At 37.0% G+C, this 24823-nt stretch overlaps 1 protein-coding gene and 1 long non-coding RNA gene across 3 annotated transcripts in view; one reads left to right on the forward strand and one right to left on the reverse strand.

Moving 5' to 3' along the window:
- thsd7aa (thrombospondin, type I, domain containing 7Aa) overlaps positions 1-8891 on the forward strand; it is a 180485-nt gene extending 171594 nt beyond the window's left edge. The window contains exons 26-28 of the mRNA XM_007249379.4: positions 1220-1433; positions 2573-2660; positions 6904-8891. Coding sequence (XP_007249441.3) covers positions 1220-1433; positions 2573-2660; positions 6904-6991 — 390 coding nt within the window. The 3' untranslated portion in view covers positions 6992-8891. The remainder of the gene's footprint in view (positions 1-1219; positions 1434-2572; positions 2661-6903) is intronic.
- Positions 351-14530, reverse strand: LOC111195524 (uncharacterized). Of its 2 annotated transcripts, none has more exons than XR_002651701.2 (5): positions 14383-14530; positions 12933-13039; positions 6718-6761; positions 2443-2657; positions 351-578 (listed from the first exon to the last, which is right to left on the reverse strand). It is a non-coding gene; the product is annotated as an uncharacterized LOC111195524 (long non-coding RNA). The 2 variants fall into 2 exon arrangements; XR_002651700.2 differs by lacking the exon at positions 14383-14530 and adding an exon at positions 14267-14376.
- Between the last annotated feature and the right edge of the window lie 10293 nt (positions 14531-24823).

The following is a 24823-nucleotide window of genomic DNA, read 5'->3' on the forward strand; positions in this document are numbered from 1 at the left end:
AATAATCTAGGACATTTAAGAAGATGTGATTTTGATCTCATGCCATCACAGAGTGTGTTTACCCCATAGTTACCCATTGTTGATTTTCATTTATTTGAGAAAGACCCACATCAGTTAAAGCATAGTCAAACAATACTTCAATTCACCTTACACAAATATGGTACAGAATCCATGAAGGCAAATCTGAATTCTGAAATGTTTAAATCAGAATACATACAGATGTAGGCATCAATGTAGTGGATACAATGTATGCATGTTTGTGCATTTAAAAATAGCCTGCTCTATCTAAGCAATAACATTCCCATATACTGCAGTATTCAACCTGCATATATTTCTATAATGTGGTGCATCGTTGCATACGGCTCTGAATCAGTGGGTTAAACTCCTGCTGTGCGTTACTCTATTCCTGTGTGTTTGAACCGGCGCATTGGTGCGGCTCCTTTCTCGCGTTGCTTTGGAGCTTCAAATGGGCCGATTGCGTTGTGCTCTCTCGTGTGTTCACTGATCTGAGCACTGTGTTTGCATTGAAAGTGATTATCCTCCTGAGATTGCTGGGGGAATAGGAGACCCCCTGCTAACTGCAGGCAAAGCAAAGAGAATACACATCAGAAATCAGTGGGCTGGGAACGCCTCTCTGAGCATCTTTCCACACACATGCGCGCACATTTTCATAAATGCATTTGCATAAAGGCATTGAGGAATAGTGTACACACAATGCACCCACATATAGCAGTTTGAGAGCACACGCTGTGATTCTTCTTGTCAAATCACCACCAGCCACATTTGTAATGCATGTTCATGTTCACAGACAAATCCCAGACCCTGCTGTTTCGATTGAGGCGTGTCTCTTCTGCAGTTCTTTAAATAAATTTCATAAATACCATCGCAGAAGGAAACCCTTCTCAGAGGCATTGCGTTTTTTTTTTATACTTAACTAAGCTGTAAAGCACCACATAGTATTAAACATATCACATACCACATAGTGACAATACATTAGGGTTAGAACTTATTATTTAAAAAATGTGGTTTAAATAAATGTAACAGCAATGGAAAAACCCAAGATAAACAAGATAAAAATAAAGGAAGATCTAAAACCTAAACTGAAGCTTTTAAAATGGTAATCAACCAGTTTGGTTGTTACCTTTCAGTATAAAAGGGTTTGTAACCCGATATATTTCTGTGACTCATTGTTTAACTGGTATGTTGCTGCCCCCTGCAGGCTGGTATATGTGGGTGCGAGGAGGGATACACTGAGGTGATGACATCAGATGGGGTTCTGGACCAGTGCACTGTTATCCCTGTGCTAGAGATCCCCACAGCTGGAGACAGCAAGGCGGACGTAAAGACCATCAGGGCCTTCAGTCCCACTCAGCCCACCAACAATCTGCCAGGCCGCTCTGGAAGAACGTGGTTCCTGCAGCCCTTTGGGCCAGGTTAGTCTCAACCTCTTGGATTCTGGATGTATAATTTACTTATTAAAGTATATTATTCAGTAATGCATATATGTTCTATTATAAAATTAATATGTGAAGTGGGTAAATTTGAATGGTGGCATGCACCAGCAATGTGAAGGATCTAAGAAACCTACACAAAAGGGAGACAACTGACATATTAGTCGACATTATCAGAATGATTAAACAGCCACGATTGTGGACATTCAGAAAACAGTGATGCCCTCCATGAGTCATCCTGTTAGTGCCAGCCCCATTGGCAGATGGCAAATAGCTGCACAACAAAGGACTACATGCATACGGATCATTACGATGACTGTCTTTAAACCTCCTATTATCTTTGAGGTCAATTTAATATTTAGGTCTATGAAAAATTGGTTGACATTAAATTAGTGATTTATATGTATTGTATTTACTTAATTTGATGAAGACAATACGTCAAAAATATATATTTTCAAATGCTTCAATTTCAATGTCTGTTTTATTAAAGCTGTTTTTTATGCATACAACATAAGAAATATCAATAATTACATACATTTGTGTGGTAATAATGTGGAGATCACATTCAGTTTTAAAATGTCCCTTCACTTTAGACCCTAACTTCATAACACAATACTTATAATACTCATAAAATACTAACATAACATCATAATAATACCAAAACCGCTGGTAATTCATCAAACAAACAACGTAACGTGAAAAAAAAAAACTGTTTATTTAAATTTATTAATCATTTTCTGGGGGTTTAAATTGCTGAGATCATATTGATCCACAGAATAAAGGGTGTTTTTAAATTTGATAGGAGGGTTAACTATGCTCAATAAAGTATAATAGATGGTCATATCTCTTGCTTACGTCCTCACAGGCTGGCTTCTTACGATTCTAACAAATAGTAGATAATCTGCTGGTTTTTATATTTACCTCTCTCTAAAACAGGGTGCTTCACTTGTTCTCCATGGTTAGAATATATGAAGAGGTTGTGTGAGATCACCTGGTTTCAGCAGGTAGCACAGGATGGTGCCGCTTGTGTTGTAGAGCTTCCTGCGGGCAAGTTTTAATGAGCAGCGGTTGGGATGCAGCCGTTGTTGATTAGTTGTCTGTTATTCTGTTCTTCTGTACAGATGGTAAGCTGAAGACCTGGGTGTACGGTGTAGCAGCAGGAGCGTTTGTGCTGCTGGTGTTCATCTTCTCCATGACTTACTTAGCCTGGTAAGAGTTTTTAACATCAACAAGTCTGTGTTCATTACACTCCCTGTGTCTGCAGTTAAAGGACAACCGCAACCGTTTAACAAATCACTGGCAGATTTAGCAACTTTGCAATGTTGTCTATGCTTTTGATATGGAATGATGTGCTTCATTAAGCAGGTGAATCAAGTGTAAAAGCTTTAAAAAAATATATAAATTAACCTTTCCATGGTCTCCAAAATAATTTACCGTAATAAATGATAATTTACAGTAATTAACCTTTTTCTTTACATAAGCTGTCTTTTTTCCTCTGATTTATATAAGAAATAACATTTGTTTCAGCTCCATTAAAAATGACTGAATTGTAAGTCTGCTTCACTGAGTTTTTCATAGAAAGGCTTCTTAATGTATAAATATTTAATCATCATCTGCCAGATTGTTGCCGTTGTCTTTTAATCCCTTCACATCATCCTTCATTTACATTTATTTTCACATCCTGTATCATTTTTCATTTTGTAATAATTTCTCATCATTTACTTCATTCTTTTCTTTCACCTGCCCTCCACTGTGCTGTCAGCATATGCATTCTGACCCGGCACTCTGCTCAGCACGCTGACCATTCATCAGTAGTGTGGGTTGGAGCGAATGACCAAGAGATAACGTTCACCTGTCCTAACTGCCAACAAGCTGAGACTCAGATCAACTAAAAGTCTGAGCTCGGCTCCGCCCCCTTTCCCTGCGGCCAGTCAGGCCCCCTGCTCTCACTCGCCAGCTGCCTCACATTCACTTGTGCCTCTCTCACCACTCAGCTGGAGGATTGATTGGTGTAGGTGAGCAGATAGTCCCATTTATAAGGAGAACCCATTACTACGCTCCCTAGAACTGAAGATGTGATTACTGCTGTAGATTTAGACCCTGTTTACACCTGATCACTTCATATGACTGAATTGAATCCAGATTGATCAAATACCAAATGCAGCTCTTATTCCAGTGTTCTGTAAATCAGCTCCTAACTAACAACTAATGAGCTAAACTATACATGTGCATTTAAAGGTAATGTAATGGGAGGGATCAGATTGGCCTTGGTAAGACACGTTTGATACGTATGTTTTTAGCTTAAAAAAAAAAAAGGTTTATTTTACAATTTCATTTTACCTACATTGCTTTGTCCTTTTAGTTTGGTACAAATAAAAAAAGCAGGTCTGAAATGTGCCACAGACCATGCTTATATCAGCTGAACCACAGTTTGGTTTGTAAGTAGTAAAAAAGTAGTAAAACAACACTTTTTATATGGTTTGGATTTTCAGACCAATTGCAGAAAGTTGAGGCAAGCTATCGGCACAACAGATTCTGCTTTCAATTCCTGTATCTACTGTAACTATAGATAGACTTCATGATGTGTTTGTTCATGATGTGTTTGTTCCAGACCTCTGGACAGTAGTGTACACAAACATTTAGTAAGTTATATCTATAAACAATCCTAATATTTAAGATTCATGAAATGATCAGGTGTAAAATGGAATCCAGTGCTCCCAACAGAAATTGACACTCAGACATTCATATATTAACCAGTTTTCATGCTCTGTTGATCCTTTTTGATCATCACTGCCCCCTGATGGCCATGTCATGTGTTTTCTCCACTCCTATCCTCATTAGCTCCTCCATGTCTTTCTCCACATTGTCCTTCACCCACTTTAACATCATTAATTAGTCATACTGATTATATAATCTGATTTTTAACATTGCTTTTTGGCTTTGTGACTCATTAGCTTTAGCTGATTTGGCATGTTTCTTTGAGTCATATTAATAGTCTAATAATTCAACTTTTCTGCATTATTTGTTCTCGCTAAGGTAAGACTGAGTTCTCAGTGTTATTTGCTGCCTCATTCTTTTCTGTTACTCCATTTGAGCGCTTTTACTTACAAGGTGTAGGCAGTCCTCATATTTTAAGAGCTTATTCATTATTCAGCTAGTGTGAATAATCCAATAAACCATATCACTGTAAGCATATACCATAGTCCTACAGTATTTAAGCAATACAAGCTCTAACAGCAGCTTAATCTGTACTAAATTTGTTTATTGCATGATTACTAAAAGCATGACAAAGACTAAAAAAATGCATGCAGCTAACAGACCACAGCAATGTGTGTATAGGGCTCTGTGATTTCTGTAATGCAGAGAACATACTGAATTGCAGAATTAAGTAAAAAAAAAATAATAATAATAATAATTAACATAGAAATGCAGAAATTCCTGAAATTAGCATAAAAATTGTTTATAATCAAAACCTAAATTTGTTATTTTAGCCCAACAGGCTTACAATGCTAGTGATGGGGGTATAGCATTGCCTATGCAAAGAAATTGCTATTTTTACCCAATTAACAAGCTTAAAGTGTACTTTGGAAGTGCAAGTAAAATATGACTTTTTATACACAGTACTTTGAGGTAGTTTTCTGCGTGCTGCCATCATGAAATTATGTTATAATAAGTCGGCTGACAAGCACAGACAAACAAGTAGGATAAAGAAATAAATCAAAAAAATTATTTTGTGAATTCCATCTTGCTGACAAGATTCTCATTGAAATAATTCATCCTGTTTATCATTCTCTTCTCCTATTAATTTGTTTTGTGCACTTTCAAAATGCCTCGTTTTCAATGTCGGGGCATTTGGAATTCTACCAATATGTGGAGCAACATTGAGCTTTAATAAAAAATGGTGTAAAAAATAGTGATTTCTACACACGGGCAACGCTATGCCCCTATTGCTAGCATTGCAGCATGGTACGAGGATCAGCTAAAAAATTAAAAGCTGTATTTCTGAGTGCAGTGGGTGGCGAACAGATGTGGGCTAGTCAACAAAAGTTCATATGTTATGTTTACTATACCCTATCTCCTTTAAAATATACACACAGATGTATTCATAAAAAATCTAAAAAGTTATATATAAATTATACAGTCCCCTCAAAGTATTGTCACAATGAACAGTCAACATTTCAGCTTTTATGTCCAGTTATTGACATCTGGATCTGATAAACGGTTCAGAAGATAGCATCTTCTGTCTGAACTCACCCATTTTTCTTGTGAGCAAATGTATTGGAACATGTGACTGTCGGGTGTGTTTTGTTGCCCAGGTGTGTCCTGATACATCGGTTATTCAAAAATGAATCGCTCAGTTTCTGCTTAGGGTTTTATCTGTGCAGATTGAGCAGTTATAGTTAGAAGAGTAAACAACATGAAAACCAATAGGAAATTGTGAAGCTGTGCAAAAATATTGGCCATGGATCTGGTCATGATCCGAAACATACAAACTCATCTGCAAAACACAGTGAAGGTAGTGTCATGGCTTGAGCTTACATGGCTTTCTCTGAGATGGCTTTCTCTGAGATGGACTCATTAATCTTCATCGATGTACAATAATCTCAGAAGCCTACAGAAACATTCTGTGTGTCAATTTAAAACAAAAAAAAGATACAACCAAACTCAATGGGAGATCCTTCATTATGCAGCAAGATAATTACCAAAAACCCAAAAGAAGAAAGCAACAGTTTAGTGATGTCTTTGGGTCACCGATGTGATACTTATTGCAAGCAAAATATTTCCAACTAAATAAAGTATTATTCATTTTTTTTAATGGCCTGTTGTAATACTTTTGCACACAAGAAAAACTGTGGGCTTAAATAGAAGGTCCTCTCATCTAAACTATGTATTGAATTCAGTTCTAAATCCCAGAAACAAAAGATGAAATGATTAACTTTTTTCTCATTTTTTTATGTCAAACTCAAAGGTTTACAGTGTACAGCAGAAATAAATGGATTGGTCTCACTGTTCCAATATTTTTAAAGTGGTCTGTAGTTTAGTGATCAATACTGATTAACTTTAAATAAATGCAGCATCTTAGTGCTATTTTTTATTATTACTGTAGTTGGTGATTTCCTTAAAGGAAAACTGTAAGGAAAAAAAAAAATCGGATAATGTAATTTGAGGAAAAAAGAAAACTGATTTCATAGTGCCCTATGTGTATAGCGGCAGTAGAGCACTGAAACCATAATTTGTGTAAATGTTATTATTAGGATCTACTCACCTTATCGAATTTCAGTCTCTGCTAATTTGATGATTATATGTGGCCTAGAAATGCAAAGAGAGTTTTTAAAAATGTAAGATCATTAACAGAGCAAAGCATTTTATCTGCTAAAGGATGTTTTCATCCATGTCCTGGATGTGGTACTGATCTGTGAGGGTGACCTAATTCTTTTTTTTCCCCTCTTAGCAAAAAGCCAAAGAAGCCCCAGAGAAGACAGATGAACAACAGATTGAAGCCTCTGACGCTAGCTTACGATGGCGACGCTGACATGTAGCCTCTCTGGAACCACCACTGATCCTGTAAACCGCATTACTCCACAGCTGCCTACTGGCTACAGCCTGCGCAGAATTCTGGACTGCTTTTTCTATGACATGATAGAAACTCAGACTCTGCCCCTGTTTATAATTAGTCCCCATTTGTCCCTCCTCCCTTTTTTACGTTTCAACTTTTTCAACTTTTCACTGGAGCCTTCACAAACTCTTCTCTTCTTAAGGAAGTCTGCCTTTGCCTTTCTGCCATTCTGTACCATAGACTTGTCTTTCAGAAGGAAATCTGTCGGAGAGGGCCCTTTTCCAGTCGAGAGGGTTTCAGTTTTGTGTGTTTTATTTTGCTGAGAAAGCACAAGGATATCGTTTCTTCCTCCTCAGGCGTGTTGCGACTGCAATGTTTGGATAACTCCTTATCGCACAGTTCTTGTTAAAGTGATCCGTCACTGTCCTGCTCCAAAAAACACACAAAAAACTCTCCATCTGTGTTTGCTTGTTGCAGCCATCGTCTCAACAGTATGGTGATGTTGGATTCGAGGTTGGTACTCAGATTTGACAGGCCTGCTAGCATCCCCTACAGAAACTCTGGCCTGCCTCTCCCCCTCTCCGTATTCAGGTCCCATTTTGCACTATATTAGTGCAGCATGATCAACTTATTGTAACATTGCCATAGAAAACTGCCTCTCTCAATACAGACAATGTACATTCTTGTGCTAGTTGTGTAAAAAAAAATAAGTAGCCCTTTTTTGCAGAATAACATTTGGTTAAAGTTACTTACTTTAACTCTTGTGATAAAATGGGACACAAATGTAAAATACTTTTTTGTGGTCGCCACTATCCCCTTGTAACATGTACAGTTGGAGTCTACTAAGTGTTGCGTTATTTGCCTGACTAACTTTATGTACGTTGTTTCATTTTCTCGTTTTTGACTGTGGGTTTTGAAGGCTCAGTTCAGTGAATTGCTTTCTGTTAATTTTCTGATTTAAAAGGGCTCCATGATCACAATCTGAGAGCATACAGAAGTTCTGAACACAGAACAATCCTTATTTCTAATAGGGGTTTCTGCTCTGTATAAAAGCTGGAGCTATTGTGTAACAGTAGCCCCCCCAAAAAACTAAATTTAAACCAATGCTATTTATGTAGGATGTTAGGAAGAATTTGGACAGCTATTCTGAACACTGTAGAGAATGTGATGGTGATCCTTTCTAAAACCCCTGTATCCAACCCCACTTTAACTTCAAATGTACAACTGAGAAAAGTTAAAAACGCTGAACTTGATAGTCAGTTTTGACTAATGCAGAGGAATTCAGCATCAACAGGGATGCAGACTTGAGCGATCTTTGAATGGCGTTCCATGTTTGGATTATAAGCACAGGCAGTATTAATGTGCAGAATGAGGGATAAGCTATAATAACTACAGTATGTATTATAAAACAGCTGTTTGGCCTCTAGTGGCATATCATTAACTTATGAACATTAACGTTATCAACAGCAGATGAAAGGAATGTTTACTTTTTTTTTTTAATTATGAGTTGTAAATACATGGATGATTTTATTTATTCATTTTCTGTATCATATATAAATATGTTAATTTCTTTTTTTAATGCACAAAACGTTAGGAAAAACTGTGTGTATGAATGGGCATGCATGTATGTGAGAGAGAAAGCAAGAGGAGAAAGAGAATAAAGAAACAAAAAGAGAGAGTGTGTGTGTTTGCGTGTGAAAGAGAGTGTGTGTGTGTGTGTGTGTGTGTGAGAGAGAGAGAGAAAGCAAGCGAGAGTGAACAGCTACTGATCTTCTCTGGGGCTATCCAGATTTACTGTGTGAAAATGTTGCTCAGCTTTGTCCTTTTCCTACAGGTTGTTTATATGTATCTGATGAATTGCTGATAATAAACAAGAAAAAGTCTTTTGTTTGTTCTTTGATATTCATAATCACACACTGTTTCTATTTATTAAGCATCTCAAAGTAACATTACTGGTCTTTTTAACTAAAGACCAGTAGCTTTTGGTTAAAATTAGAGTGACAAAAACAGTCAGACAATGTGGTTTCTAAGATGTTGCTAGACAGTACCCTTGTAAAAAAGATGTATATTTAAATATAATAAGTGTACTTGAACTATATGCAGGATAATTAAAGTATACTTTCTATCCTTATATTTAAATTTGACCTACTTCCTCTGTATTTTAGTATACTTTAAAGAATTCTTTTTGGGCCGTGCTAATTTTGTACTGGTGATGTACTTAAAATAATACTAAGTACATATTTTTATTAAGTCACTGTTTCTCAAGTCACAGTTTACTTTTCTGATTTGTCGAGTCTATGGAGAGGAATTAATGCCAAATTGAAAAACAAACATTATCATTGTAATGTAAATGCAGTCCACAAGATATATTGCTTTTCCACAAACATGCACAATATGTGCCAAAATGAAATGCAAAACCTCTATTACATTGGTTTCACTGCATTTAATCTCTTTTTTTTTAAATATGCATAAAAGGCCTTTTTTTTAACCAAATGCTGAATTTGTGTCAGAATTGAACACAATACACCCTCAAGATGTAATCAAGACACAGCTGTATTGCTAATACTTTAAATATTAATGCCTCCTTGAAATGCAATGCTCACAAGACTGCTTTTAAACACTGATGTGCAGAAACATGCCAAAATGAAAAGTAAAAAATTCAATACACTGATGTAATGTCATTGTCTTAAAAAACGGAGTGTAAGGATTTGTATTTTAATTTTAAAAAATCTGAATTTGTGTCAGAACTGCACACAAGCCATATTAAAATGCAATCAGCTCAATGGATTGGATCAATTGGATTCCACAGCGTAGTGCTGTGCCACAATGTGCAGGATTTATTTTTGTGCCTAAATGGGTGTGCCTTCTCCATATGGGAGGCAATTTCATTTTTCACTTAATTTTTCACTTTGTCATAGTCATATGTGACAAAAATAAATTACAATTTTTGCCATTTCATTTTCATTACCATACAGGTATTTTACTGTCCAATCTAAAATGAAAAAGCTAATTGTGAAATGAAAAATAAAAGCTTTACTTTGGCCTTGCATTTTCTTGATGAACTGCATAATAAATGTCAAAAATAAAATCAAAATGAAATGATTACATTTTTATTTATTAGATTCTTGCAATGGGCTGCATGTCTGACTAAATTAAAATGGAAACACAAAATAGAAAAATCAAAAGCAAAGTGACAGTTTGAGATTCAGTGTTTGGCAAGGACGGCGCTTTAAGTGCCAAAATTAAAATACAAACGCAAAGGAAGATTAGTGCTCTCTGCTGGTGTTTTAATTTTCTTTTTCTACTTTGCTTTTTCATTTTCCACTTTTCATGCTCACCAGCATGCAAATACATGTAAATGAACAGTAGGCGGAGCTACAACTACTGACCCTCCCGCGAGTGAGAGCGAGGCTCTGGGCTACAGCGAGCAGCGCCACAGATTAAACCGACGCTCGCTGCTGCTGAACGGCGGCCTCAGCAGCGCCAGCCGCGTTCGGGAGCCTCGAACCGCGGGTACTTGACTCCGGTGCACGGCACTAGGCTACAGCAGTTAACTGCAACCTCTGGGCCAAAGTGGGACCGCTTAGAGTAGGTGGCTTGTTAGTCAGTTAGGTAAGCTAGCTAGCACTGGCTAACTAACAGCCGATCTACTCTGAACGGCCTCTCTCGCCATGGAGGCGGCTGTGGGCAGCTGAGGCTGATGTTCACTGCTGTAGCCTAGTGCCGTTCACTAGTCAAGTACCCGGAGGTTCAGAGGTTCACGGTTAGGTCATCCGCGCTGTAAATTTAGATGCCCGTATACGCGCGATATTACCGTAAACAGACGCGCAGGCTGATATCACGCTAAAATAGCCCAGAGAAGGAAAGACTGGCACGTTTCAATCACTTATATTATTTCACACGTACACCACTCCCAGAAACAAGAAAAACGGATTAAAATGAATCACCTCACTGCAGATTTTGTGTAGTACATTTGATTGGCCATAACAATCCCACCAGTGTTTGAAAGGGTCATTTTTGATATCACCAGTGCATTCTAAAGTGCTATTTAATTACTCAGCATTTTCTTATAATAAAATATAACATATAATACAGTGTACAAGCAGCAATCACCCCTGCAAGTGTGGGCAAATTTCACTGCATTGTTTTTTTTTGTTTGTTTGTTTTTTTACTTGCTATTATCAGATGTAAATTCTCTTATTTTCCCAACATGCCAAAACAAGGCCACTGCCGTTTATAAAATTACTAATTAAAATGAAAAACAAAAAGCCACTGGTGACTGCCAAGGACTGCATCTCTTATCTAAAAATACTTAATTCTTTTGGCATTATACGAAAATGCTGAGTGATTAAATAAATTAAATAGCACTTCAAATTGCACTGGTGATATCAAAAATGAGTCTTTCAAACACTGGTGAGATTGTTATGGCATTATATCAAATAGAAAATGTCCGTTTTCCTTCTTGTTTCTGGGAGTAGTGTACATGTAAAAAATAATATAAGCGGTTGAAACGTGTCAGAGAAACCAATGTATTTTTTTGCATTTTATTTTGGCACATATTCTGCATGTTACTGTGAAAAAGCAATGCATCTTGTGGATTGCATTAACATTTTTCCACTGCTTTCAATTTGGTACTAATTCCTCTCCGAAATTATTTGATTTAAGACTCCAAACCTCTATGAATGTAGCCTGCTTACCCTGTATCATTGCATAACTTGTATTTTGTGCACTCCTCTTATATAAGGACAGAGATAAAAAAGTTATCCAAAAAAACTTTAGTTAAATGTGCTGGAGGCAGGTTTCTAAGAGAGAGAAAGAGGCTGGAGAAAGGTTGCAGGAGGAGTGGAACAATGAGAAAGAGAAACAGAACAAGGAGATAGAAATTCTGCTAAGGGAACAACTTAAAAAAGCCACATTTTACAGCAAACCAAGGAAACCTGAGAGGGAGAGAGAACAAATGGCAGATAGGATGGACAGAATTACATGAGTTTAGAGAGAAGGTAAAGAGAGAGTTGAGAAGAGAAAGAGAGAAATGCAAAAGGAAAAAAAAAAGATGAATGGAACTATGCTGCTGGTCAGAAAGGTGAAAGGGATTGAGAAGGAGAAAGACAATGTGGAAATACTACAGCATGTGAAAAGAGAACCACAGGTCATGGTGGAAAACAAAGTGAGAGGAGTAGAAAGAAAATGGAGAGATGGAAAAAAAAGATTAAGACTAAAGACAAAAAGCTGAGCAGAAGCTCCAACCACAAAAAACCCAACCAGTTTTTACAGACTGGACTTCGATCACCAGCTCCAGTTGGAAAACAGAAACTCTGGTGAAGGTCATGGCTTAGCTTAAAGAGGCTGCTGATCCATGCAGAGAGAATAAGATAAAAAAACAGCAGAGGGAAAGAGAAGCCATAAAATGGTAAAGAACTTGTTTGAGGGGCTGATAAGGAAATCATTTCTGTTTTACAGTCCAGGTACTCCATAACCAATTGACAAATACTTACTAATAGTTTGTAAATCAAGGTTTTTGTTAGATTTCAAAATCGTTCTCAGCTATAAAAGGACATATGAAGCCACGGAAGTTAAACATTTTAACAATAAAACAATATACAATAAAACCCAGTTAAGTGAAAAGTTAATGTGTTAACATGGTTCAACTCAAGTTATGAAAGATACCCCTTGAATATTATTCCTTAACTGTTCCTTTACTAATTATATTGGGGACAAATGTCATAATTTAGGCCAAAGTGGTGCTTAACAACATTTAACCGCAGCACATTACATTACACAAACAAAGAAAAACAAAATACACTGTTTAAATAGAACAGATAATAGATGTACCCCATATAGAACTCGCAAGTAACCTTAAACATTTTTATAACATAAAGCAGAAAGTCTGCTTTAACAACGATGTATAAAGACATTTATCTTACCTGGTCTAACTGAAAAGGAAGAAATATGAAAGGCTGGTAATTAGAAGTTTCAGCTTTGCTGTGAGTGAGAAAAATGCTGGCCTCCTTAAACGTGAGCTACAACTTGTCTGAAAGCAAAGAAAAGGAAAAGTCACTGATCAGAGTCGAACCATTTACAGAATTACAGTGAGTTGCTACATATGTATACAGCTCTGGAAAAAAATAAGAGACCAGTTAAAAACGATGAGTTTCTTTGATTGTACCAAATTAAAAACCTCTGAAATATAATCAAGAGGAAGATGGATGATCACAAACCATCAAACCAAGCTAAACTGCTTGTATTTTTGCATCAGGAGTGGCATAAAGTTATCCAAAAGCAGTGTGTTAGACTGGTGAAGGAAAACATACCAAAATGCATGAACACTGTAATTAAACACCAGGGTTATTCAACCAAATATTGATTTCTGAACTCTTAAAACTTTATGAATATGAACTTGTTTTTTTTTTTTTTTTTGCATTATTTGAGGTCTGAAAGTTCTGCATCTTTTTTGTTGTTTCAGCCATTTCTCATTTTCTGCAAATAAATGCTCTAAATGACTATATTTTTATTTGGAATTTGGGAGAAAGGTTGTCCGTAGTTTATAGAATAAAACAACATTTTTTACTCAAACATATATCTAAAAATGGCAAAGTCAGAGAAACTGATTCAGAAACTGAAGTGGTCTATTTTTTTTCCGAGCCGTATGTACATATACATCCAGAAACACACACACACACAAACACACAGCTATTATGAAAGTACAAATTTAAGTTCATGAGAAAGGCAAGTATTTAATGCTATGCAGAGGCAGTAATGAAAAGCATACCAGGGGTAAAGACAACAGATATTGATTTCCACATAGCGGAAATGCTGAGAGCATGCACTAGAAAGGGCACAGTGCAATATAAGAAAATATTCTTTAAAGTTATTCAACTGAATGAATACACTGAACCAGACAAAACAGGCACATGTCACTCCACTCCACTGCAGTGTAAATTATGAAATGCATCACATCCGTTAATCTGCTAATGTTCTGCAAAAATATAAGTAATATCAGGCAGATTGTCTCAGTGCAACTACTGTTGTACAGTTAACTAGCTTTAACTGACACAAATTAAACTCTTGTTTGAGACAATGAAGTCGAGCGGCTGGTGTTAAAGTGACAAGCTATGTCGTGTTCAACCTTGTATACAGTCAGCCCGGCTTCGCTAATTTAGCAAACTTTCGTTAGCAGGCTAAACGCCACAGAACCGACAGCGCTCCTCTTAACTAACGAGCTAGCGTTAATTAACTAACTCCAACTTAAACCACTCACATTCAGAAGTTAAAGCCTCGAGTCTGAGAGCACAGCGGACGAACTACTGGAAACCACTGGAGTTTAATTATGTTAACCAGCTTCTCCAAGCCAAACATTCAAACACTGCTACTAACCCCAATAGTATCCATCTGCAGGGCCGCGGAAATGAGCCAGCAGATTCACGCCAGCAGTTTGAAGCCAGTGGCCGGCGCATGCGCAGTAGGACAACGCGAATCCGCTGTGATTAAAATAAGTTTCAATCTGAAAAGGGAATTCCGAGAAAAAAGATGAGCAATGTGGCACATGTTTAAAAAATATCACTGCTCCGTAGAGCATTATAAGCCAACATCGACTACAAAACTTAAAAGTTAAAACTTAACTTAATTTTAATCGAGCAGTCCAACATGTGAACACAATAACAGTCTTTTACACTACTGTACAACGTCAGTTGTACAATTATATATGAAATACATTAGAAAAGGTGCTGTTCTGTAAATAAATGCTCTAAATGACAACACTATGCTCAGTTTAGTTCAGTTTTTTTTCCTGCACATGTAGTAAGATAAATCAATCCTTTATTCATAACACATTTCGGACATTTTAGGTCACTGCTCAAAACAAAAGAATATAAATGTCCATAAATTTACAATAAATAGAAAAAATAATAGACAAACAGTGTAAAAAAGGAGAGAACGTCATATTTTTATTGGCATGAAAACCATAATAAATATAAAACATTGCACCAAAGTTATGATATGCATCATAAGTATTGCATATCTGAAGTGAATAGTTAATTCTGGTATGTACATGTATGCAGAGGCGGTTCTTTAATTAGGCAAACCTAGGCATTTGCCTAGGGCCTCGACCAAATCTGTCCTCCATAGGGGCCCCCAAATCTGACCATCCCAGCTACAGTAAATACACCAAAAACAATGTTAATTTTTTACTTATGTAAAGTAAAGAAAAAACATATTTCTATTAAAAAAACAACAGAAATATCAGTAGAATACCGAATTAATGTCTAAATACTAATTAATGATAATTAATTAATATTAATCTAATGGCTAGATCCGCCCCTGCATGTATGAGTAAGTGTAAAAGTAAATCCCAAGTAAGTCAACTATCAATGTGTCTACATAGACCCTATTGACTCTATTGAGGCACATAAACCTAATATGTGTGTAAGTCTGAGTTGGGGGCGATATAAGGTGTTTGGCAGGATGGAGACTGATGGAGACGCTGTTTATTTACTACTGCTTCAGGCACCCACATGTTTGCGCTCCCAAAACTCTGATACATTTCCGTCAGCTCACATGTGACTTCTTCCACCAATCACAAAGCAGAACAGATATTTACACAAATAAACAAAGCATATTATTTTCCCCTTTACTGTTGTAGTACTAGGATTTTTACCTGCAACATTACATTATATAATTTTAAAGCTATTAAAACCTTTTAACTATTTAGAATACTATGTCAAATAGAAAGCTTACCTGTGTAATATTTACCCTGCATTCAAACGAAAGTTTCTTTTTGTCCTAAATGATCAGAATACCTCCCAAAACTATTAAAGTGTTCACCAATAGAACAATCGCTAAGACACCCGAAGCAGGTATCGTCGCATGCGCAGAATGCCACTGGCCTGAAAGTGCTGGCGTATATCCGTGGCTCTGCAGACACACCGTTCTCCAACTAACTACCTTCACTCCTTAATTTCATCCGGGATACTCTCATTAACTGTTGAGGGTGGAGTAAAAGTTTTGCACAAGGAGTGGCATAAAGTTATCCAAAAGCAGTGTGTAAGACTTGTGGAGGAGAACATGCCAAGATGCAAGAAAACAGCTCAATTAAAAATGCACCAGATTAATACTTTATCTCATATTAACTTTAATCATCAAGTGCTGTAAGCTAGTGGTGTATGTACAGACCTGTTTTAATATGTTACCCCGCTATGCCAATTTCTTTATTCTCAAAATTCTATTCTATTCTAAACCTAAAAATATAAAATATTAGGAAGACACACATTGCACAGTAAAGAATGCTTCATTATCCAAACAATATTGCATTAACCCTCTCATGCATGAATTATAATAAACTCAGTCAGGATTTTTTTCTAAGTGTTTTTATACATCCTTAGGGATGTAAAACAAGGTTTGAAAAAAATATATATTCTATTTTTATTCGATAAAGAAATATTTATCTGTCCACTCAAGTGTACTTCATGCATTTTTTGTTGTAAAAAAAACACAAATGTAATTCAGTTATACAGTTGTAATATGGTATTCTGTTGGAATAGTGGAACTGAGGAGGATATTGTGACACAAGAAAATGTCTCTGAACCGTAGAACCTTATAGAATCTTGATTGTGACTGGTATTATCATACTGTATTCTTGTCAAGTCTCTGAACTGTTAAGTGAGCATATTCTCTTATAGTATTTTATAGCATGTATCATATTTCCTGTCAAATCATGCTTGTTGCTAATTTCTGAGACTATTTTCTATGATGGTTGCCAAAGCATACAGGACACAAAGCTACAAGACACTGCATGCAGATGTACTTGGTTCTTCGTGTGCTGGCATTTTATACTTTCTTGAGCTGGGGCCAGTGGTTTCCAGGGGCATACTGGATATTGGGGTGCCCTTAGTTTCAACAGCCTCATCTCCTTCATCTCCGTTCCTCAGCCTCAACTCCCTCAGTAACATTTCCAGACTCACCTTCACTATCACTGATTGACCCTACTTCTCTGCTTGCAACTGTCTGTACTGGCAGACATTCCTCAATTAAAGAAGTTGATTTACAGCCAAAACATTAAACAATATGAATTATTTTAAAAACAACACTGGAAGTAATTGACATTGCATAAAAGTTGAAAAATAGCTAATGATGCATGATGTACAATTAAGTGGACAGATGATTAATCTACAATTCCCTCAAATATAAAATCAAAATTTCGAAAATCTTTACATAATATGTCACCTTAGATGTTACTTGATGTAATTATATATTTTTTTACCTGCAGTGATATAATTTTATAAAAGGTAGAAACAAAAATAGCCAAGGTGTTTGGTGGTTTTCCCTGTCTGCCGGCCATCTTGATTTCATTGACTTCTTTTTCCCATTACAATGACCAACCAATGGGATTTTTTTGTATAGGATGATGCAATAGCTTCCACTACAGTGGACTATATGCAGCAGTGCCCATAATTGCAAGCATATTTAAAGAATTTTTTTTAAACAGCTGTACACTGTAGTGACCTCTATGCATGAAAGGGTTAAAAGTGTTTGAAGAAGATGTCAGCATTTCATAAAGTATGTTACTAAAGTTAAGCCTACCAGTTCTTTATGACGTAAAATGCTTTTACCAGTAGACCACAATTTGAGAGGAGTCCTGGGAACAAACCTCATCATTCTGAAACTGAGATCATTGCAGATGATGCAGTTAGTATAAATGCCACTAGATGGAGCTAAAAGACAGTGATTAGAAGTGAAATCAGCAGCCAGAGATCACCTGTATATGTTCTATTTTGAATAAAATGAATTCATCCTTTTCAACGAATTCAGCATTTAGTACAATATAGGTTTAAATAAGCAAATATATATTATATATTCAGTATTAATGAATAAAGAGATTATATTTTCTAGTGTATATTTCAGTGTATTGTATAATAACTTGACTGCTGGACACTATATGTTCATTTTCATATAAAACATTAAAAAAAATAATTAGCACAAATCCAGGCTAAATGTGAATGACTTTGTAAAGGATTTTGTTATTTAACAGTCCTGCAGCACTGCAGAAGTTTTCTTATTAAGTGGTCTTGGTTGGAGGTCAGCCAAGAGTTACCCGAATCCGATTGAGGACGAAGCCTATTTCCATTCATTTTGAAGTCAGCTGGATGTCCTCAACTTAGTTATATGTTAAATCTGGTCTTAATCAACAGGCTTACAATTCTTCCATGATTATAATCATGGCTTCAAGCCTCTGGGAATCTTCAGTCCTCATTATACAATCAGTAATTATCACAGTCATGTCTCTTGGCCCTCATTCCAAATGAATTCCACAGCTAAGAGTAGAAAGTTCCACAAGATGACCTAATCAATTATGGCCAATGCGAGACCACTTCAAGTGGTTGACTTTGTCCCAACCTCTGAGCTATCAAGATAGAGGAAAATGTGATTAAGCTAGGCAGACATCAGGTACAGGAAAGTGGATGGATTTCCAGGCTATCAGCTCCAAAGACAAGGAAGTTCTGACTTGGTTTGGCAGTAGAAAGCGCAGTGAGTCATTCGAAACTGATCATCTTCAAAAGATAAAATAAAGCTCTGTCTCTATTAAGCCATTAAGATGAGTGCTTTTGGACAGAAACTACAGTCTGTGATTGATTGGTAGAGGACACAAAGCCTTTTCCTATTGTCAGAATGCCAGAACCAGACAGGAGGAAGAGATGGGATGGATTGTTAAAATCAGAGACGTAACTACAAGAGACATGAATGCATAAAGACAGGTATCATATTTTACTAATGTCACTTATTTACAGACGAGTGATGCCTACCAAAAGACATAAAAAATCTGTGGGACTCTTTAAAAACCAGACTGTACATTTCTATGCATGTCTTCATTTTCTATGGAACTCTCTTATGAAGTAAAGAAAACAACAATTAAGATTAATTTCAGCAATGTATTGGATAATACATGCTACTACAGTATATGAAGGGAGGCTGCAACTGAATAATACCTTTGGCATTCAATCTGGAGAAACATTGTTTTGTTCATCAATAAAGCTCACATACAAGCTGATTAATTTTTGTGAAACATTATTTGAATGCATGTTTCCTTTATTTTGTACTTAACAGCTGTACATTTTAATTCATGAATAATCAGGTTGAAACAGGCTTATTCCTATTTTAGTGTAATTATGTATGTTCTGTTTTCTTCTGTTATTATACCACATGTGTGTATTATCAGTATATCTGACTTCATATCATCTATTGTCTGGAATGATGTGTCCCACTGCTCATTCTAATTTTAAAAATGTGTTCACGAAAAAAAAAGCACTAGGGAGGTAATAATCATTTGTAAGTAAGTAACTGTTAATTCTTGTTACTACAAAATGTATGTTCTAACATAACAGCATTGTTTTATGAAAGTAATGACATAACATAATTCCAATCTCTACCATTCATGTGCATGACAACATTTTCATAGCTCCACCTATCAGAGGGAATTTGACCTCTATAGCCAAAAATTTGTTTAATAGCAGCTGTCAAATAGTTCACAGCAGTTATGATTGCAGGTATTCTCTGTACTGTATTATACTTTACTTTAACATACCTATTTTGTAATATGTTTGGTTGGATTTCTGAGAAAGATCAAATTAATTTTGTCCTCAAATCTTAAAAATGTACTGAAATGCTAAATCATAAGATAGGAACATGTCAGTAGTATGTCCTATGACTTTTACCATGTTCCATGGTAAGTGTGACAAAATAGAATGTACCCTCTCTCTGGCACCCGCTATCAGGCCTGCTTCACCTTATAACTCATGTTGTCTAGCCATGACTATGCTGACCAGTGTTTAACCTCGCTTACAAGATAACACCTCACAACTTATACAGGTGTAGGCATTCACAAGCCATTTACTTAGAAGTAACGTCCAGGAAACGTCATTTCATATACTCCCAAGATTTTGGCACGTTTTTTGGTTGACTCAGTTACTTAATTGTTGTGCATCATTGCTAACATACAAAGACCTTTTATCTTAAGCAAAATTGTCAACAGTATTTAGATTCATTACTTGAGTAAAAGTAAACAGTAGATACTAGAGTTTAAAATACTTTTGTTTACCGACTCATTTCTGTATTTTTGACCACTCTTTTGCTTAGCCCCTTTGTTGTTTTGTTAGCCTTCTAGTTGCCAACCTATTTTTGAGTACCCTTTTGCCTTGCCCTTTTACTGTATTGCTTACTCACTCTGGTATGTTGCCTATACCTTCTGCTCCTTTTTGTTACTGACCTTGCCTGTCCCTGACCATTCCTATAGACTTCGCCTTTGCTTCATAAACTGTGTGTTTGTTCCGTTTTTGGCCACCCTGACAAATAGACTGACAGACATGCTCTAAAATTGAATTGCAATAAATGTATACTAATATTGATTTCGTTGTTAATAAGTAATACTAAAATGGAGATACAACATTTTTGCATGATTTAAGTTTGACTTTGCCTGGAACAGACTTTTCTCTTTTGAAAAATCTGAAACTTTTGCAAGAAACTAGAGGAAATGAAATAATCTAGAGAGGAAGTCAAAACTGCCTTCTCAGAGCCAAACCATTTCTTGCATCTCAGTGAGAGGCTCTTGTTATGAAAGAGGGCTGTACATGTGATCTGAGCAGCAATAACTCGTTGTGTTCCAAGCGCCAATCTCGGCAGTGCTTAGTGCTGCAGATGCACTGGACTTTGTAGAGGAGCATCTCTCAGGCAGTGTCTCTGAGTCCTGCCGTCAGTCTAATTGCCATGTGGAAGCACTTGATACATGCCAGCTGCATCCTGCGACCGGTGCTGTGCACCCACATTTGTCTCTGTCATTGCCTTCGGGGCCCGCCCGCTTCTGCACCCAGATGAGGCACGCTGGCACAGCCACCAGCCTGCATCAACCTGGCCTCTCTCGCAGCCAATGTCTTTCATACAAGCGGACGGTGTGTGTGGAACATTACTCGCCTGACCTTTTAGACATTTCTGAAAATTTTTCACTATTTTGTGTGTCTGTTTTGATCAACTTACGATCTCATAAAATTATTGCTTTGAATTTACTTAATTTGAATGCTGCATTTGTCACGCATAACTGAGGCGCACTTGTGGAGTGTATGCAACACCAAAACAACACTGTTTTGAACCATTAATGTATCTTGTTGCCTAAAATTAATGCATAAAATTATGCTTATATAGCTTATTTGAAAACACACAATAATTTTGCTTCATAGTTTATGCTCTCTACATATAATCCTCAACACTCAACCAGAAATCACACGCACACACACATGCATATGCACATGCTGGTGAGAAGCAGCAGCCAATCACACACAACATACTCTCAACCAGAAATGACATTAACCCCTTAACAGGCCAGGATTTTTGTCAATATTCGGCCTGATATTACACCCCTAAATCTTGAAGATTTCTATTCAAGCATTACATAAAAAAGGTTTCATGTTTGATAAGGAATGTTACTGAAAAATCATAATTGTAATTGTACTATAAAATATAGACAAATATTAAAGTAAATCTGCAACTGTCAAAATATGGTAAATAAAATCATAAAATCTGCTCTTTCTTGAACTTCATTTTGAAATCAATACTAATCCAAATGAATGAAATAAAAACAAATCAAACAGTTCATGTCCTCCAAACCTTCAGTTTTGTTATGTTTGTCTAGATTTTATGTCTATTTTCAAACGTGCAGAATTTGGGTTGATTTCTGTTACTGATCTAAAACTATTAAGTGAACAAGACAGACCCAAACAGGCAGCTTCTCCAAGTGTCCTGTAGGAGATTTCAAAGCCCTCAATTTTTCACAAAGTAATTAAGTTATTTTACTGCCTCTACGCTCTCCACTGCTGGCTGCGGGACTGGTGCTCTGCTAGTGGAGTTGGCTACGTGGACAACTGGGAGAGTTTTCGGGAACGTCCAGCCCTCTTCCACCGAGACGGGCTTCACCCCAGCCGCCTGGGATCCACCGTCCTCTCTGGTAACATTGAGGCGGTGCTACGCCGGGACTGACTGGCTCTAACCAGTCATACCGGCCAGGTTAGTGGTCTAAGTAATGGGCAGTTTAGTAATATACATTGTTCTAATGAGTTATCTTGCCACTTTTCTGTGCATAAGGCTGTGAGTTTTAATTATGTGCCTTTTTCAGATACAAGTGCATTTTCACCTTGTAGGATTGAGACTGTGTCTGTCCCCTGTGTCGCTCGAAACCGAAAAACTCAGAAAATCAGTTTTAATAATCTTATTAAAATTAAAACAACAGCATCCGTCTCTCAGAGTACCAGCAGCGTCCGTATGAAACTAGGGCTATTAAATATAAGATCGCTAGCACCAAAATCAGTTATTGTTAATGATATTATTACTGATAATCACCTTAATGCACTATGTCTGTGTGAAACCTGGATTAAACCTGATGAATATATCGCTTTAAATGAGTCTACCCCCCCAGGTTTTAGCTATTTCAGTTACCCACGCAGCTCTGGTCGTGGCGGTGGTGTTGCCACAATCTATGACTCAATGTTAGGTATATCTCAAAACTCACAATTGGATGCTAAGTCGTTTGAAGTTCTTAGTCTTAAAGTAGCAGGCCCGTCTCCTGCTTCCAAAACGCAGCATTCGTTTCTGCTTATAACACTGTATCGTCCTCCTGGACCATACTCAAATTTTATTAGTGAATTTGCTGACTTTCTAGCAGCAGTAATTCTTCTTTCTGATAAGATCATAATTGTTGGAGACTTTAATATCCACTTTGAAAAGGACCAGGATCCACTAAAAATTGCATTTAAATCAGTTTTAGATGCTCTAGGCTTTAAACAAAATGTAATTGGCCCCACTCACCGATGTAGTCATACATTAGACTTAGTTTTGACACTGGGTATTGAGGCTGAGAATATAGTTACTCTTTCTCAACATGACTCAATATCCGATCATTATCTAATTATGTTTGAAATAGTTTTTAATCAAAATATCCTCCTCCCGCCCCGCTATATCAGCAAGCGTAAAATAACAACCGCAATTGCTAATGAATTTGTAAATAAACTCCCCGACTTAACCATCTCCCTTCTGTCCTATGAGCATGATCTCGAGCACAAAACAGCAAATCTACAAACTGTGCTCCGCTCTAACCTTGACCGCGTAGCGCCGACAAAAAAAAAACAAATCAGGGATAAAAAGCTAGCACCGTGGTATAATGACCACACACGTACATTAAAACAAACCGCTCGTAACTTTGAACGTAAATGGCGACACACAAAACTAGAATTTTTCCGGCTAGCATGGCAGCATAGTCTCACAGACTACAAAAAAAGCCCTAATTAAAACAAAATCCCAGTATATTTCATCGCTTATTGAGAAAAATAGAGACAATCCTAGATTCCTTTTCACTACTGTGGCTAAACTCACCGGCAGTCAAAAACAAACTAGCTCCGTTATCCCTGTCGACATTAATAGTAATGATTTAATGAAGTTCTTTGATGATAAAATTAATAGCATTAGACAAAAAATTCAGTATCACCCCCAAAATTTACTTATAGATATCGATGAATGCTGCTCCAGCTCTGAGACACACCTAGAGTGTTTCAGCCCGGTTACAGAAAACTGAGGTCCTTCTATTAGGTCCTAATATTGATAAAAACATAAATGTTAATACTGTAGACATAGACAGTCACTTAATCATACCTGGTAAAACTGTGAGAAACCTTGGGGTCATCTTTGACCCAATTCTTTCGTTTGATGCTCACATATGTAGCATAGTCAAAATTGCATTCTTCCACTTAAGAAATATAGCTAAAATCCGCAGTATACTCTCTCTGGAAGATGCTGAGAAGCTGGTACATGCATTCATAACCTCCAGGCTGGACTACTGCAACGCGTCCACATAAATTACTCCATAAACTCCAGCTAGTTCAGAATGCAGCCGCAAGAGTGCTTACCAGAGCTAGAAAGTTTGATCATATTACACCTATTCTTTCATCCCTACATTGGCTACCTGTTAAATTTCATATAGATTATAAAATACTTCTGCTGACGTATAAATCCCTTAATGGTCTGGCCCCGCATTATCTACAGGAACTCCTTACTCCTTACAATCCGCCGCGTTCACTCCGCTCCCAAGACGCTGGCCTGTTATTAGTCCCGCGTATTAGAAAAAACAATGCAGGAGGAAGAGCGTTCTTTTATAAAGCTCCCGAACTTTGGAATAGCCTCCCTATTAATATACGGGACTCAGACACACTCTCAATCTTTAAATCTAGACTCAAAACATTTCTATTTGCTCAAGCTTTTGAGTAATGTCTCATTACAATTTTCTTCCTCTTACAGCTTATCCAGCAAATATAAACCCTGTCCTAATCATCTGCTTTCTCTTTCTCTCCCCATGTCCTGAGCTGCTGCTACCAGTGCCCATCCCACTCCAGCAGAGTTTTATAAAACCATTCTAACCCCTTTTTCTTCCCTCCCCTCTCTGTTCTCTCTCTCTATCTTTCTCACATGTGCTGAGACGCCTGGCCGGCCGGTCTTCCTGGATGTGTCCGTCTGTGGTTCCAGCTTTCAGGAATCAGCCCTGTCCTTCTACTCATCAGAATTATTTCACAACCCTTCTAACTTCTGCTTTTTTTTCCCTCTTCCTTTCCTTTCTGTTTTCTCTATCTATCTCTTTTACATGTATGGAGATGCCCTGTTCCTGATGCTCCCAGCCTGGCTCTCCACTGCCCGCTGTGTTGTTCTCCGGCTCTGCAACCCTGCACTGATTACCATTAACACACTCAGTATCTGTTTCTGTATTAGCCATAGCTCTATAGTTTGTGCCCATCAC

The sequence above is a fragment of the Astyanax mexicanus genome, chromosome 3, assembly GCF_023375975.1.
Source record: "Astyanax mexicanus isolate ESR-SI-001 chromosome 3, AstMex3_surface, whole genome shotgun sequence".
Classification (NCBI taxonomy): Eukaryota; Metazoa; Chordata; class Actinopteri; order Characiformes; family Acestrorhamphidae; genus Astyanax; species Astyanax mexicanus.